Source organism: Podarcis tiliguerta (assembly GCF_965153285.1).
Source record: "Podarcis tiliguerta genome assembly, chromosome: 7".
Taxonomy (NCBI): domain Eukaryota; kingdom Metazoa; phylum Chordata; class Lepidosauria; order Squamata; family Lacertidae; genus Podarcis; species Podarcis tiliguerta.
In genome coordinates, this window is record NC_139540.1 from 77,293,057 (window position 1) to 77,311,234 (window position 18,178).

At 43.4% G+C, this 18,178-nt stretch overlaps 1 protein-coding gene across 1 annotated transcript in view; it reads left to right on the forward strand.

Annotated features, from left to right (window-relative positions):
* The first annotated feature begins 1,242 nt into the window (after positions 1 to 1,242).
* Positions 1,243 to 18,178, forward strand: part of GALNT12 (polypeptide N-acetylgalactosaminyltransferase 12) — a 38,301-nt gene continuing 21,365 nt past the window's right edge. The window contains exons 1-4 of the mRNA XM_083449488.1: positions 1,243 to 1,851; positions 6,163 to 6,332; positions 10,584 to 10,773; positions 16,377 to 16,562. Coding sequence (XP_083305614.1) covers positions 1,457 to 1,851; positions 6,163 to 6,332; positions 10,584 to 10,773; positions 16,377 to 16,562 — 941 coding nt within the window. The 5' untranslated portion in view covers positions 1,243 to 1,456. The remainder of the gene's footprint in view (positions 1,852 to 6,162; positions 6,333 to 10,583; positions 10,774 to 16,376; positions 16,563 to 18,178) is intronic.

Consider the following 18,178-nt stretch of genomic DNA (forward strand, 5'->3'; position numbering starts at 1 on the left):
CTGAGATCCCAGGGTGGCCCGCAACAGAAATATGAAAGGAGAATGCAAAGTATGTTAAAAAAAGGAAAAACAGATCCCAGGGCTGTCTGCAACAGAAAAGCAGCCCACAGGGGGTAGTGGTGCCCGCCCTGTGGAACGCCCTCCCATCAGATGTCAAGGAAATAAGCAGCTATCCTATTTTTAAAAGACATCTGAAGGCAGCCCTGTTTAGGGAAGTTTTTAATATTTAATGCTCTATTGTTTTTAACCCTCGATTGGGAGCCGCCCAGAGTGGCTGGGGAAACTCAGCCAGATGGGCGGGGTATAAATAGTAAATTAATTTATTATTATTATTATTATTATTATTATTAAAATACAATATGAGAACGCAAAATAAACAATGCAATGCAAACGAACCAAGAATTGGCCCACTCCTTAAAAGCACATTTTAAAAGCCGCAGAATGTCCATCAGCCCCAATGCCGGGTTGAAGTGAAGCGTTTTTGCTTGGCGCTGAAAGGTACATAATGAAGGTGCCTGGTGAGTCTCCCCGGGGACAGCATTCCCCCAAGCAGGGAGCCACCACAGAGAAGGCCTGTTGTGTTGCCACCCTCTGAACTCCTCCAGGAGAAGGCAACAGGAGGGCTTGGTATGGATAACTGGGGAAACAGCTTTTTGTCAAACCCTTCCAGGATTTTTCTCACCATTAAATAAATATCTGGAGGACTCCTCTCCACTCAGAAGTGAGTCCCTGGAAACCATCCCTGGAACTAGGGGTGCATAGGATTGCAAACACACTTGCTCAGGAAACAGGCCCTATTGAAAATAGTGGGGTTTCACCTCTCTTTTCCGGGTTGTGCTGGAAACTATTCACATGCATCCCCCACTACCCCCAACAATTATCATTCCACAGCCTTCACTTTGCCTCATCTTTGACAGAGGTACAAAGGGCAGCAGGAGCTTTTCTGCAGTGGCTCCCTGCTTGTGCAACGCTTTCCCTGGGGAATCTAGCCTGAGGCCTTTCTTGCAAGCCTTTAGTCACCTGTCGAAAAAACCTTTCCCTTCAACCAGGCCGATTGACAATCTGGCTTTTTAAATGTGTTTGTGGGAGAGGTGGGGTGGGGAGTTTTTGGTTGCGTTTTTATTATGTCTCATGTATGATTATTACTGTATTTCTGTCGCAGACCGCCCTGAGATGAAGGGCCGTATAAAAATTAAATAAACAAATAGGCGAAGAAGTTTTTCTTGTTTTGTTGCGTGTTTTGTTTTTTCTGTGGCGAGCTGTCAAACTTCCGAGGCAAGGAGCCGCGCGGCCTCTGAGGCACCTCGGCTGCTCCTTCCCTCAGCGCCGCCTCATCCTGCAAAGAAGGCCGCTTCCTCGCTCCGGGCCCGGCGGCGGGGCGGCCCTTCCTCCTCGGGTCCCGCCCCGCGCTCCTCAAGCGAGGCCAGCGCCGGCTTCGGGCGGCGGCGCTGCAGAGATGCGGCGGGTCCGGCGGTCGCGGGTGTCCCGAGCGGGAGGGCCTTTGGCTTTGGCGGCGGCGGCCCTGCTGGTGGCGGCGACGGGGGCGCTGGGCTGGCTGTTGCTGTGGCAACGCGGCCTGCCGGACTCGGAGCTGGGCGAGGCCGGCGGAGTCGCGCTGCCCTCGCAGCAGCCTGCCGAGCTCGCCCGGCGGCTCCTGCGCAGGCCCGTGTACGACAAGCCTCCGCTGGGCAGGGAAGCCGAGCTGGGCGAGCTGGGCCGGCCCGTGCGCCTGGAGCTGAGCGCCGCCGAGCAGCGGCTCCAGGAGGAGAGCATCCGGAGGCACCAGATCAACATCTACCTCAGCGACCGCATCTCGCTGCACCGCCGCCTGCCGGAGCGCCGCCACCTCCAGTGAGTGAGGCGGAGGGAGGGCGGCAAAGGGACGGGCGCTGCCCGAAGGAAACAGGGGAGTCGAGGCAGGGGGGGGGGCAGGGGAAAGCCTGGATGGCCGTCTGTTAATATACGATCTAGCTGAGATTTCTGCATTGCCCGGGGTTGGGCTAGATGACCCTTAGGGGTCCCACCCAACTCTCCAATTCCGTGTTTGCACTGGAGAGTCTGCTTCCTCAGGTACCTGAAATGGCCACCTTACTTAGAGCACAGGTGTGTGTGTGTGTGTATATATGGGAGGTGAGCTCCAGACAAGATTTAAACCAGTGCTTTTTTTCCTGGGGGTACTCAAGGGTACTCAGTACCATCATTAAAATATTTATTTATTTGGTTTTCATATTAAAATTTAACAAACAGATTTCCAACATGCACCATAAAAACAAGACCCCAAAGGATCTCCTGGACTTCCCTCTCCTCCCCTTTTTGGGTCCTCTTGTTAATTATTTGCTCCTGCATCTTTTATAATAATCCAAATCTTTTTCATCTCCACTGTATCCAAATTTCACCATTGGACTACAAGTGTTATTACAATCCAAGTAACGATTTTAACAGTTTGCAGTGATTTCTAAAGTAAGTTATGAATCCTCCCCCCAGTCCCCCATTTTACCCATAATGTTAAAATTGTGGAACTTACTGTAACAACTTCACATTTTTTTTCTATTAAAAAAAGAAGAAGCATTGAGTAAAACCCATTCAGAGTGGATATGAGCTATTGCCTGTCTGGGGAAGTGTTGGCAAAACAAGATTGTACTGTATAGTGTACATGAGTGCCTAGGAGAGAAGGTTTGCTTTCGGTAGCGGATTCATAGGGGCCCAGCTATACTCTCCAGTTGTAACAGGGTATCATGCCTGTGTTTTTCTCCAACATTTTAAAATCTCCCCTCCTTAAACGTGGCCTGCCTACTGCAACTTGTCCCCCGCCTTACAGGTGAACATATGGCAATCTTTCCATACAGTTGTGTGCAAATATTGGCGTGTTACTGTAAATACTATGTCAGAAGAGGAACAGAGCAGGCAACTATGATTGCTCTGAAAACAGAGACACAAAATTCGGAGGGGGGGGGGACCTGTGGCCTTTCAGTGCCTGTTCAAGTCAGAATGAGATCATGGTGCAGTGGGGGAGCTGTCCCCCATCAGATACAAGGTTGGTTCATTGAAAGACTTCTGTCTGTGGATATTTAATCCATCTACATTCACCTGTTCACTTCCTGGAACAGTGCACTGCCTCATCCTAGGTGCCCTGGAAGTGTTTGTCCCATACTTTCAGAGCCTGTGTTTTCATACATAAAAAAACAAGTCACTTGTGGCATAAATAGCTAGAATAGGGTTACCAGACTTCCCCGGATTTTCAGATCTGTCCCCGGACAAATTCCATCCCCAGAATGTCCCCAGATTCGCAAATCTGTCCCCGGGAAACGTGGTAGCGGCAGCCTCAGCAGCCCGGAGTCAGCTTGGTAGCGCAGTTGGCTCTGGCTGGCTTCAGGAGCTGCTCGCTGCTACCGCCACTGCCAAAGGAGAACGGGGACGTCTAGCGGTACAGATCTCCTGCCCCCTTCCCCCTTTGTTTTGACAGATCAAGGGAGGCTCAGGAGTCGCGGGCAGGCGGCCGTTGCCCAGGAGGGGTGCAAGGCGCTTGGTTTCTCTGCCGGGCAAGGTGCAAAGCCCTTCTTTCGCACCCTGTGAAATCTAAATGCACAGTTTTTAAAAAACTGGGCAATGGCTGCCCGCCCGTGACTCCCGAGCCTCCCCCGATCGGTCAAAACAAAGGGGGAAGAGGGAGGAGATTGGGGGAGGCTTGGGAGTCACGGGCGCGCGGCGCTCCTTTGTCCAGTTTTTATGTTTCATAGGGTGCAAAAGAAGGGCTTTGCACCTTTATACAATATGCATGTGTGCTTGAGCCCAGGGTCTTTTGCCTCACCATCCCCACTACTGACTCCCTGTTGCTACTCAGCTTCAACAAAACAAAACAAAAAGTGTCCCCGGATTCATTGAAAATAATCTGGTAGCCATAAGCTAGAATGCATATGAAAACCCAATCCTTAATTATATTAATTAATTAAATATTTATATATTAATTGGATAATTCAGAATATAATGCCTACCTATGTACAAATGTCATGGTATGTGGTACCTGTGGCTGGAAGTTAATGCAACCAGCAAACCACGCCAGAAGCAGTGAATGGGACCTGTGCCAAGTTAGCTTTAATGTAAAGGGTCACCTCTCTGAGACCATCTCCACTTGAAAATTGTGTCCCAAATGAAGATGTTTGTAAGTTGGTGAGAATGTTTGTAGCCTCTCAAAATCATTGCTGCTTCCAGTTCTGCTGCTGCCCAACCCGTTTCCTGTATTTTCTCAGGGAGTCCCATCTCTCACCATCATCCTGCTGCCTGCCCAATAATTATCCAAAAAGATGTGAGTTCACACAGCTATATTCCACCATTTTTGGAAGTTTGATATCATGTTAAGATATTTCGGCCATGATCATTACTCAGTTGAGCACTTTCTTTGAACCCAGTCCTATATGTATAGTTAGCCAAGCTTATCACTGAGGCTGCAGTCCCATGCTTAAGATCACACAGATGGTTGCTTTCTTTTTATTGCTCCCTGTTCTCAGTCAGGCACAGTGGTAGCCTTTGACAATATTTTCTTCCTGGAAATTTTCCAAGCGAGGCACCCTCAACTGACTTAAGCCGGATGTAGTCCCACTCTTTATGCTAGCTGTTCATAATCCTTTTGCCACCCCAACCTGTACAATAAAGTGCCCTGTACAGTACACATGGATATTGCCAATAGCTGCCTTATCATGTTCATTTCTGCTTGTTGGAGGAAACTGAAGTCTTTTATTTACAAAAGATTCTAACAAGATTGCTCATAAGAAGAAGGAAAAAATACTACACTTTACTTCCTGGACTAGAGAGATTGTAAATTGCTGACGTTCCAATGTCTGAGAGTGGGGTGTAACTGAATGGTGTATATATTTCCACTACACAGGTGAAGCTCAGTTTCTGGTTATACACCTATTAGCTACTAATAACTTCTCTTAAATTGGTTTGAGTATCATGCAATTTCACTGTGTTAGGGAACTTTCTCAAGACTGCTGCAGCACGTGAAAGTTATCAGCATGACAAAATTTGCACCGCAAAAACAATAATTTGATTTGGCTCTTGAAGGGAGCAGCAGGAGCATTTGGGTAGGAGAGACGATGAAATATATTTCCTAGTAACCAGAAAATTGAGCAAGTGAATTTTATATGAGCTGGCTGTGATTAACCTTGGTGGGGCAAGGAAGTGAAGTCTTCTGAAGCATTCATGTCTAATGTCCTACAGAACCTCAATCAGGTAGTTTCTTCATAGCAGAATGAAGACAGACAGTAGATCTGGGTAGCCAACTGGATGGCCTCCCGATGTTGCTGGACTACAACACCTATCATTCCTTACCATTGGCATGCTGTCTGGGTTTGATGGAAGTTGGAGTCCAACAATACCTGGAGGTCACCATGTTGGATACTTCAGGTCACGCTCTTGACATGGTGACAACATAATGACTTCTACTTTAATTGCCTTTGGCTCTGTAGGTAAGTCCTTGTGCCTGGCATTCTCCCAGTTTGGTAAACGAAGGAGATAGAAGAGTGGGTGACAATTGCCTCAGTAATTTGTTGTAAGGTTTTAATCTATTCATTGGTATAGTTAATTGAATATCACATATTTTCAAAGCTGATATTTGAACTGCTTGAATAAAGGAGAATGAAACTCAAATGAAAAACACGTGTGAATCTGAACAGTTACTACATTCTGTGAAAATATGCTTAACATTTAATAATAATAAACCTATATGGTTAAACTCTGCAGATATTAAAAATAAGCTCTCACTGATCCAACTCAAATTGTTGTTTTAGAAAATATATTTACATGTAATTAGTAGCAGCAGAATTGGGAGTGGGATGGCATTTGCAAATAATACATCATGAATAGGTGGTATTGACACTAGGATATACATTCTGATCTGTGCTTGGAAGTAGCATTGAATTCCTTAATATATTTAATGTAGTACGGAGCGTATCACAAACTGGATGTTTTTCCTAATGGAGTTGATACGCTTTTTGAAAGTGCAAGATGAAAATCTAGGAGAAATTACTTCCTTGCTGCAGGTCCTACTCTACACAATTACGATACGTATTTGTGTATTCACCTCACTTCTGCATAAATTGTTGGGCAGAGTATTGCTTAATTATGTATCTGATTTTTCAATTAAAATGTATGCTTTTCTTACAGATGCAGAGAAAAGAAGTATGATTATTATAACCTTCCAAAGACTTCTGTTATAATAGCTTTTTATAATGAGGCTTGGTCAACGCTTCTCAGAACAGTTCATAGTGTTCTTGAGACTTCTCCTGACATCCTTCTGGAAGAAGTCATCCTTGTAGACGATTACAGTGATAAAGGTAAGCCCCGTCTCCGCAAAGCCCCCTGCTGGCACAGGATTTTCTGTGAAAGGAATAGGGCATTTAGCAGCTACTACACTTGGAGGCAAGCGTAGCCCTTTTAGGAGATAATTGGTGTAAGAGTGCAACTTAGCAGGAAGTATTTCCAAGGAACAGCATAGACTGAAACTGGCTTGCATAGAGATGCGTTGACAGTGGCCTGTATTGTAATGTTTGCTCTATACAGTGGTACTTCAGGTTACATACGCTTCATGTTACATACGCTTCAGGTTACAGACTCTGCTAACCCAGAAATAGTGCTTCAGGTTAAGAACTTTGCTTCAGGATGAGAACAGAAATCATGCTCCGGTGGTGCAGAGGCAGCAGGAGGCCCCATTAGCTAGTGGTGCTTCAGGTTAAGAACAGTTTCAGGTTAAGTATGGACCTTCGAAACAAATTAAGTACTTAATCCGAGCTACCACTGTACTCCTGAAAATTACTTCTCGGTAATTGTAGTGTGATTATCTCGTCGGTATACCACAATGTTGTTTATTTCCCACCTCTCTTAAAATCTTGGACATGTGAGCCTTCACGGGATGTGGAGACTTGACTAATAATTTTTGGGAATGGTTTACCAAGCGACAGAATATTGCACAGGTTGGGATCCCCAAGAATAAAAAGCTAGGCTGAGGGGAACCTAGCAGGCAAGGCCTGATGCACATAGGTAGGCAGGCTGCAGTTCAGTCATGCTGGTTCAAGCGGCAGCTGTACTCATTTTACAAATGGCTTGTGTGATGCTTGGCTAAATTACTTACCTTTCATCCCAGCTTACTCAACAGAGTGGGTTTGAGGCTAAAATGCTGCTCTGAGCTCCTTGGTATGCAAGTGCAGTGGTACCTCAGGTTAAGTACTTAATTCATTCCGGAGGTCCGTTCTTAACCTGAAACTGTTCTTAACCTGAAGCACCACTTTAGCTAATGGGGCCTCCTGCTGCCGCCGGAGCACGGTTTCTGTTCTCATCCTGAAGCACAGTTCTTAACCTGAAGCACTATTTCTGGGTTAGTGGAGTGTGTAACCTGAAGCGTATGTAACCCGAGGTACCACTGTGTATCAAATAAATACATCCAGGTAGCCCATCCAGATGGCTACTGGATAGTTATGTGATATCAGGCAAAGTCTATCCTGTCTGCTGAAATCAAGTAACCAAAGACCCAGCAATCTCAATTTTGCAGTAATAAGGATGAATGAGATTAATGAATCAATGCACAAAACGCTACTGTAAAATTTACAGCTCTCCTGTTATATAAAACTAAGACTTGTAGATGTAAAATTATAACTAGAATAACTAAAATGATCGTACCAAATAAAATGGGAATGGTAACACTGAATTTTAAGACATTTGCTTGTCTCTTCTGCATACTATTTAATTAATAGTGGAACAAAGCAAAAGGGATGTCAGATTTTGAATAGGGGTCTCTGCGGAATGGGATATTTCTGCTGTATAGATTTTAGCCCACATTTCGTTTGAAGAAAAAACATCACTCCTTACAACTCTGTTCGATATGTATTTTGATTTGTGGAAACCTAATCAGTTAATGTTTTCTAATTTTATTTTTAGCCTAGAATATTTGGATTGTACTCTTCTATGACCAAAACAGGGTAATAGCGATTGTGCACACCTGAGTCTTTTGTTAGTCTGATATTTATTCCACTCGCAGATTAGTAATATTCTCAAAATATATGTATAATCTAACTCTTAGGGTGATATTCAACTAAGGTTTACTTAAAGTAGACTCACTGAAATTAATTGGCATAAATTAGTTATGTTTATTAATTTCACTGGATCTACTCTGAGTAAAACTTAGTTGAATGCCATCCCTAATATGTAGTTTGAATAGTACCTTTCTCAGAGACTGATTTATTATACTGTACAGTGGTGCCTCGCAAGACGAAAAGAATCCGTTCCGCGAGTCTTTTCGTCTTGCGGTTTTTTCGTCTTGCGAAGCAAGCCCATTAGCGGATTAGCGCTATTAACGCTATTGACAGTTTAAGGGCTAAAAACGGCTTTTTAAGGCTTAAGGGATTAGCGGTTTTGCTGCTAAAATGCTTTTAGCAGCTTAGCGCTTCAGAAAAGGGTTTTGGAGCGAAAAAAAATCGCAAGAATTTTCGTCAATTTTCGTCTTGCGAAGCAAGCCCATAGGGAAATTCGTCTTGCGAAGCGCCTCTGCAAACGGAAAACCCTTTCGTCTTGCGGGTTTTCCGTCTTGCGAGGCATTCGTCTTGCGGGGCACCACTGTATTTAAAAATATTTTTACCCTTCCTTCACCCTTATCAGTGATTCACCAAAATACAAACCTTATTTATAAAATAGACAAATTAAAGGAGAAGGGGAGAAACCCTCAATAAAGAGAATTTAAAGATCTTAGGTAGTTTACACAGATACAGTCATTCCTCATCTTAAAAAGATTAATAATGTAATGTTATCTTCCATGTCCTGTATGAGGAGATCGCAAAGAGAGATGTAAGCATATGGGTGATAACAGAGACACTGAAAGGCAGGCACACAATAGTTCAGAACCATTTTGAGGATCATATCTGAAAAACAACAGAACTGTTTTGTATATGTAGTAAACTACTATTGAGGATTACAATGTATTTTAAATCTATAACAATAAAATAATTGAAACAATAAAATAGTAAATGTAATAGCAGTCTTAAAAGGTAATAGAATATTGAAGAACCTTTTAAGACCAATACAGAGCTTTAAACCTGTAAATTACCATGAAAAGGCAGGGCTTGCCCAATACATTTTGACACCTGAGGCGAACTACAAAATGGCACCACCTCCCCCAGCCAGGGAAGAAGGGGTGAATGAAGATCTAAATTGGGAACAAGGGGAGGAAGGAAGATCTACATAGGGAACAAGGGGGGAATAAAGATCTACATTGAGAACAAGGTTGGGAGGAGACCGACAGCGCCTCATTTCCATCAAGAGCTGGCTGTAGATGTGGCATTGATGGGGGTGCAAAGGAGGTGGCAGATGCAGTCTCTATGGAGCACACTGCAGCCATTGCTTCCACTTTAGCAGCAGTAAGGTAAAGGTAAAGGGACCCCTGACCATTAGGTCCAGTCGTGACCGACTCTGGGGTTGTGGCGCTCATCTCGCTTTATTGGCCGAGGGAGCCGGCGTACAGCTTCCGGGTCATGTGGCTAGCATGACTAAGCTGCTTCTGGCGAACCAGAGCAGCGCACGGAAATGCCGTTTACCTTCCTGTTGGAGTGGTACCTATTTATCTACTTGCACATTGACGTGCTTTTGAACTGCTAGGTTGGCAGGAGCAGGGACCGAGCAACGGGAGCTCACCCCGTTGCAGGGATTCGAACCACTGACCTTCTGATCGGCAAGTCCTAGGCTCTGTGGTTTAACCTACAGCGCATCTTCTGTTGCCTCACATTGCCTCATGGGTGGGCCGTCTCAGTGAAAAGAGGACTTCAAAGTCCTCAAATTTAGTGCCAGATGAGCAGATAAGCAGAGTGGGTTGATTAACTAAGGTACTTGCATCAAGAAAACCCAATCTTGGGTGACCACCCACATAGTCTTCCAAAGTGGGAACACCCAGAGCCAAACTTCCAATGATGATCTCAAAAACCAGGCAGGTTTTAATGAGTACAGGCCGTCTTTAGTGAGTACAGGCCGTTCAGAAACCCTGATTGACATTAAGTCATATAGAGGAGGGAGAAAGGTTGTTTTCTGCTGCTCCAGAGAAGCGGACACGGAGCAATGGATCCAAACTACAAGAAAGAAGATTCCACCTAAACATTAGGAAGAACTTCCTGACAGTAAGAGCTGTTCGACAGTGGAATTTGCTGCCAAGGAGTGTGGTGGAATCTCCTTCTTTGGAGGTCTTTAAGCAGAGGCTTGACAACCATATGTCAGGAGTGCTCTGATGGTGTTTCCTGCTTGGCAGGGGGTTGGACTCGATGGCCCTTGTGGTCTATTCCAACTCTATGATTCTAAGTTGGAATATGTTCAGGTCAGCATCTTGGGCGCTGTGCCGCACTGCTCTGCTTTCAGAGGTGGGGCAAATGAACATGCAAGGTAGGTATTTTTGGTTGTGGCATCACAAATCTGGAACACACCTTCATCATAGCTCACTTTTTGGTGACCTGAAAATGGATTTCAACACTGAATTGCTGGATATGTTTTGATGAAAAGCTGTTTTGCTAGCAGTTGCTTTGTGCGACAGCAGTTCATTCATCTCTTTGTTACAGAGCACTTAAAGGAGGCTTTGGAAAACTATGTGGCTAACTTGCGCAAGGTACGGCTTATCCGGGCAAACAAGAGAGAAGGATTGGTTCGAGCAAGACTGCTGGGAGCTTCTATAGCAAAAGGGGATGTTCTGACCTTTCTTGATTGCCACTGTGAGTGCCATGAAGAATGGCTTGAACCATTATTAGAAAGGTAATGTTCCGTCAAATACTTTCTGTATGCATTAAAAAAGTGAGTGGCATTTGATTTTCATTTTGTTTCTCAGCAGTGGCAACCAGAGCCAGAGTATTTGCCTCACATTCTATATTTTCTGTTCTTCTACCTGCTATTTTAGATGAATCCAAATAGTACTTTAAAAATGATTTAAGACATTCTAATTTCAACAAATATGTGTTGGTTAGAACCAACGTAAATAATGTGTAAACCTCCAGTACTTTACTGAGATTCATGCAGCTGCTTTATGCATCCCCAATGGGATTAATATATATTTCTACCATAGATTGCTGCTTTTGAAAATCCCCCACAGTTCAGAAGAAATTGCCATGTATCAAGGAAGGACATCTGTTTAAAAAATATAAGCCCTAAATCCCTTGGATTCATTATTATTATTTTTCCTTTCATTTCTACACCACTTTATATTTTTAAGAAAAAATCTCAAAGTGCTTTACAACCTCTGTTAAAACATCAAATAAAACAATTCAGAATAAACTATTATAGAATAAAGTCGACTATAAAGTATAATTTCAAAGCAACATAATTAACAGAAAACTAAAATATTACCTTAAAGACTTCAAAAGAAAACATTACTAAAGAAAGACAAATATATACATTTAAAACAGCATAATTAGCAAAAGAATAAAGTATTATCTTAAACATAGAACATACCTGCTGCTGTTGCTGCCAGTCCTCCAAGCAGGAATGCGCATGACCAGGGTCTGCAGCAAGAGTCAGCCAAGATGGTCTCTGGCCTCCTCAATAATCTCAGTTTTTGTAGTGGGAGTGAGTCAGGGCTGGTTTTAAATTGATAGTGTTTACATTTGTAGATAAAAAGGTTGTTTATTGGTATGCCCTCCTTTTTTCAAAATACATTTTGCTTATATTGAGATGATGCCACCTGACTGATGATGATGATAAGTTATTTTCAGCTTCTTGTAAGATGGAGATGTTGTGGGATTTTTCTAGCAGTATAAAGGAAAGAGAATAGCAAGGGAAGAAAATCCTTGATGGTACACTGTGCTGTGTAATGTGTTTCTGACAACCAACACAAAATACACGTGGCCCAGTTTGCACATAACAGTAAGCCAAAACGTGGTGAAGCAAACATGCAAGTGCTCACAGCAAAAAATCATACCCAGTTCACTCATTTTCCACTCTGCTGCTATGTGGTTTCTTTCGCAGCCAGACCATGAGTAGCAAGCATTAAATGACCTTTGGCTACAACTTGCCGTTTGTCTGGAGCAAGACAAACCATGAGTCCAGGTTTTGATGTAACACTAAGCCAAGCAATGCTTAGTTCTGGGTAGTGCAGCAGCAGCAAGACCAGAGGAGGAGCAGAGCAGACGCATGCTCTCTTAGTCACAGTTTTGCTTAGTGATACATGCAAATTGGCCCCTTATGTATTTTGCGGTGTCATAAATGCATTATGCGGATGGCGCTGTGGGGACGCGGGTGGCGCTGTGGGTTAAACCACAGGGCCTAGGACTTGCCGATCAGAAGGTCAGCGGTTCGAATCCCCACGACGGGGTGAGCTCCCATTGCTTGGTCCCTGCTCCTGCCAACCTAGCAATTGAAAAGCATGTCAAAAGTGTAAGTAGATAAATAGGTACCGCTCTGGCGGGAAGGTAAACGGCAATTCTGTGTGCTGCTCTGGTTCGCCGGAAGCGGCTTAGTCATGCTGGCCAATAAAGCGAGATGAGCGCCACAACCCCAGAGTTGGCCACGACTGGACCTAAAGGTCAGGGGTCCCTTTACCTTTTTAAATGCATTATACAAGCACTGAATACCATCAAGCATTAAGCCATAATAACTTACTGGTAACCCCTCTCCCACATACATTAAAAGCATACTTGTGGTATGAGACTAAGACTATTCTTAACACCAAAATGCAAGGAAACCCACAAATGATCACAAACCCCACTGTCAGAGGTTGTGGTTCTGCATTGTGAATGAAAGAATAAAAAAATGAGACCTCTAAAAATAATTCAAGGAAGTGGATTTTTAGGCAGAGCACTTGCCTAAACACCAAAAACATGTGAAAAACAACATGTAATAATGCTTGGAATGTAATTAATATTTAACGGGAAACATTTTGCAGGGGAAACTAATGCTTTGACTTTATTTAATAATTTCAACTATTAGGTTATAGAGGCCTATACAGTGGTGCCTCGCAAGACGGAAAGAATCCGTTCCGCGAGTCTTTTCGTCTTGAGGTTTTTTCGTCTTGCGAAGCAAGCCTATTAGTGGATTAGCGCTATTAGCGCTATTGACAGTTTAAGGGCTATTAAAGGCTTAAGGGATTAGCGGTTTTGCTGCTAAAAGGCTTTTAGCAGCTTAGCGCTTCAGAAAAAGGGGTTTTGGAGCGGAAAAAAACCTCAAAAATTTTCGTCAATTTTCTTCTTGCGAAGCAAGCCCATAGGGAAATTCGTCTTGCAAAGCGCCTCTGAAAACGGAAAACCCTTTCGTCTTGCGGGTTTTCCGTCTTGCGAGGCATTCGTCTTGCGGGGCACCACTGTATTGCCACAGTTATTCAGTTCTTTTGAAGTAACCAAAGGCATGCTTATCAATTTAATCCACCAGATGGCAGTGTGGGGCAAGCTTTAGTCTGAAAATGAATATTTCCCCTCATATTTTACTGCATTCTGTTTATTGTATATACACTCTATGTAGTCTTAGCAATGATTCACTTGTTTCCTGATCTCTTATTTTCACTTAAAAATATTGTTATGAACTAGTGCCTCATGTGGTCTCAGCTGCAGCAGCCTCCATAACTAACCAGCAGCGGTGCAAACTGCTCCCGTAGGGTATTTCTGCATAATATTAACTATACTATTATTACTATTATTATACTATACTATATTACTATTATACTATTAACTATATTTTGGCCCAGTCATAGCTTTTACTATCCTGTCCTCAAGCTGCTCTTCCACCATTGCAAACCTTGTTTATAAACGAATGTGACTGCACTATTGCAGGAGTTCAGGACATGCCGTTTTCTGTTGCAAATGACCTGATATGACTCAAGGGGCAATTAAAAATTCGAAATGGAGAACAGGGACATAGCTGGGTGCATTGACATTGTATAAATTGAAATAATTGTACCAACTCTCTCCCCAACTTATGGCATCACAGTGCACACCATGGCTCATCATGGTTGTTGCTCTCAGGTGGCCAGTAAAGGTAAAGGTAAAGGTACCCCTGGCCGTACGGGCCAGTCGTGTCCGACTCTAGGGTTGCGTGCTCATCTCCCTCTAGAGGCCGTGAGCCGTCGCCGTCCAAAGACACTTCCGGGTCACGTGGCCAGCATGACGAAGCTGCAGCTTCGTGGCCAACACCAGCGCAGCACACGGAAACCCCGTTTACCTTCCCGCTATAAAGCGGTCCCTATTTATCTACTTGCACTTAAGAGTGCTTTCGAACTGCTAGGTGGGCAGGAGCTGGGACCGAACGACGGGAGCTCACCCCGCCACGGGGATTTGAACCGCCGACCATACGATCGGCAAGTACTAGGCACTGAGGTTTTACCCACAGCGCCACCCGCGTCCCCACAGGTGGCCAGTAGGGTAGGGGTAAAGGGAGTGCTAACACATTGTAGATCATGTGTTGGTGCAGGTTTTCTTCTTTTGACCGCTTGGCTTTAATATCTGTAAGTAACCCACTCCTGCTATTAAGTTTCTCTTGCTCTCCTTTCCTCGTCTTCTCTGACTTCATCTCCTTTCTCTTCTTTGGCTGTCTGGCAACCAGCCTGCACTTTGCCTATCTGCCTGGATTGTGGCCATCTCACTGACAGACCCAGTCAGGAAAGACTGGTCACTGAACTCTTGAAGCTCCTGGGACTGGAGAGTGAGTAAAATGAGTTTGCTTGTGCTCTGTGTGTGTGTGTGTGTGTGTGTGTGTGTGGTGGATCTGTTGTGCTTCAGCTTTGCCTTTGTATCTGTTTCGCCATGCCTTTTTTCCTTATGCTACCATCACTTTCTTTGAAGAAGATTACCAAAAGACTTTGTAAAAAGACGCTGTGAAGCAGTTAGATAAGCTTCCCCCCGTTTCTTGTTTTTTGTATGTTTAAGTTGCTAAATATTACCTCAACTACAAAGAGGAAAAATCCTGACTATTAATATAACAACTTTACATTGGCAAAGTAAATATATGAACATTATGATGCAGCTTTGTTCTGTTCAGCTGATTTGGCACAGAGTGAAACCATTTTTGTCTCTAAAACCACCATGGATTGTTTTCTCATTTCTCATGGGATGTTGTTAATGGGGAGGAAAGGGACAAAAAGAGGTTGTTCTCCAGCTCTCTGGTGGTGAGTAAACTCTAAAAAGTCTCTAGCTGTTAATAAGAACACTTGTGCTAATTTTCCCTATCACAGAGTACAGTTGTTAAATGTCAGTGGTTGAGCCTCACTTGCAGTTACTACATACTTTGTCTAAACCAGGCACCCCCAAACTCAGCCCTCCAGATGTTTTGGGACTACAACTCCCATCATCCTTAGCTAGCAGGACCAGTGGTCAGGGATGATGGGAATTGTAGTCCCAAAAAACATCTAGAGGGCTGAGTTTGCGGATGCCTGGTCTAAACTAATGGATAGTTCCCTAATTATTCAAGCTTGCTGCTGAATTGATTAAGCTTATGTGACTTATTTAGGAAGCTGCCTTACACTGAGTCCAACTATTGCTCCATCTAGCTTTGTATTGTCTACAAAGACTGGCAGCAATTGTTCAGAGTTTCAGGCAAAGGACATTCCCAGCCCTACCTGGAGAGGCTGAGGATTGAATGCGAGACCTTTTTGCAAGCAAAGCAGGTGTGCTTCCTCTGAGGTATGCCCTTCCACTTCAGCCACATCCCTTCCCCAAATATATACTACATTGCATTGAGGCAGTCACATTGCTTTAGACTAAAGCCAGGTTCTCGGGCTGTGGAGCAAGATCCTTCAGTAGGTTACAAGATACTTGCAGTAGTTTAGGAATGATGGTTAATGTTGGAACTTCAGAGTGAACCATGGATGTCAGAAGACAAATGGCAGGTGGGCCTTTTTCTCTTCTTGGTAAATGTTCTCTTTTGCTTGAGCTGCTATGTGGGAACTCTGCAAGAAGTAGGTAGGGGCAGGAGATGCTTGGTTGTGCTTTGGTGTTAATTCTTAGAGCAGCTGGGCAAAAGAAAAAAGAGGATGGGGTGAGGAAGATAAAGGACGAACACTCCTGCTTTGTCTTTTTAGACAAAAATCCTTAGTATTCCTTCACTCCCTTCCATAAATCCTCATGCCACCAGTGGGCTGTATGTTCTCAACTGTTTTACAAACCTGTTTACATTCATCCATCAAACAGAAGTTGGACCAGAAGGCAAAATAAGTACAGGAAGGGGATGGATTCAAGAGGTTTCATGGAAATTGCGCTAGCTTATGTTTACTTCTTTTTTATTTTAAAAAGTTATAAAAGCTTCCTGCCGCACAATGGAAAATAATAAACCATTTAACTTATAAACATACGTACTCTAGTGTGCTTCCGTAATGTTGTTTGATATTTCTTGCTTCTGTGAACATCATGCAAATATTATTTCTTTATTAACTTACTTAGAATTAAAGAAGAGCCATCAGCTGTTGTCTGCCCTGTGATCGATGTGATTGACTGGAACACTTTTGAATATTTGGGAAATCCTGGGGAGCCACAGATTGGTGGGTTTGACTGGAGACTGGTCTTCACCTGGCATGTAGTACCTGAGAGGGAACAAAAACAGAGGAGATCCGAGGTTGATGTCATCAGGTCAGACTGATTTCTACTTTCTTTGAAATATATTTTAAACTGCTAAACCCATTGGGCTGACTAAACTGAAATTTGCTTCTCAACACGGATTCTGAATGTTCTGTCTATAACACATAATATAAATGTGTAGGTTGTCATATAAATTCTGCTTTTAAAATCACATATGTAAATCTTCCTCTTTCCTCATTTGTAAACATAGTTTTATACTGTACAATTCTCAGAACACAGAGATATTAACCAGTGGTGGTGGAGGTGAGAAGCCAGTACATATATGTTTGTGTATGTGTGTGTGTTATGCATCAATAGGCCACAAAGAGAAAATCAACTGCTGTTCAGTTCACAAGGCCGTGGCAAACAGAATATTGGTTACAAATGCATTATGGCATATCTGGAATAGGTTTTTCACAGTCATCTTCACTGAATACTAAAATGTTCTTTCCAAATTACCCTTTAACAGGGTTGAACAAACTCATTCAGAAATAGTACAGTGGTACCTTGGTTTACAACCATAATCCATTCCGGAGGACCGGTTGTAAACCAAAACAGGTTGTAACCCAAGGCGTGCTTTCGCCAATGGGGCCTCAAAAAGGGGGGGAGGGGTTTGTAATAAAAAAGGGGGTTGTAATAAAAAAAAGGACACACACTTCCAGGTTTGACGTGGTTGTAATCCAAAACGGTTGCAAACCAAGGTACCATTGTAATGCAAAATCTTACTTCTATATGCTGGTAATTTGTACATTTAAACCCCCTTTCCCCTTTACAGTTAAGGTAGTTGCATTCTACTTTCCTCCAGACACCAACAATTAAAGAGAATTATGTACATGCTAGTTTTTTGGAAGGCAGTGTTAATTTCTAACCCAAAGTCTTAAGAGTAGTAATATCGCACTGAAGATAGCTATTCCTAGTGCAAATTCAGAAATGTTAGAGCTAATATAAAATAAGTCTTGACCTATCTCCATGGGATTAATTTTACACTGAAACAATAGGTTAAGATGTATTGGTTACTAGCAGAGAACAAGCTGGAATGTCAAGATTTCAGGAGATAGTTAAGAATAATGTAATTCTTCTTTCTACTTGAAAATTGGAGCCACTGTGCAATGGAAGTTTTGTTCCTATCTGATGGCCCAATTCCCGAATGAAATTGTCAACAAGTGTCAAACTAGGATTTTGGAGTACCTGCACCTCCAAGCATTGTGGTGACCCAGTTTACACATAATGGCAAGCCAAACAGTGGCTTTGTGTGAACAAACAAGCGTGTGAGTTTCCAGAGTGATGATTGTAGCCATTGTGCTCCTCCCCTGGTTCTGGCTCTGCCATGCTACTCAGGGTTGTGCTATGGTTTGGCTTCATATTACATCCAAACCCAGACTCATTCTTTGTGTGGAGTGAATCAAACCATGAGCCCAGGTGTGACATTAACATATGAGAGTGCTGGAGGTGAAATAGTTACCCAATCAGAACCCAGGGGGGTGGAGTCAGAGGGACTATCAAACCAGCTCTGGGAGGGGCGAAGGGGAGTTCGTTGGGAGTTGGATGGTTGGTTGGCATGGGAGTGAATTGGGATAGAGTCTGGGGGTAGGTTGAGTTAGTGTAGCGAAATAAGGAACAGTTAGAAG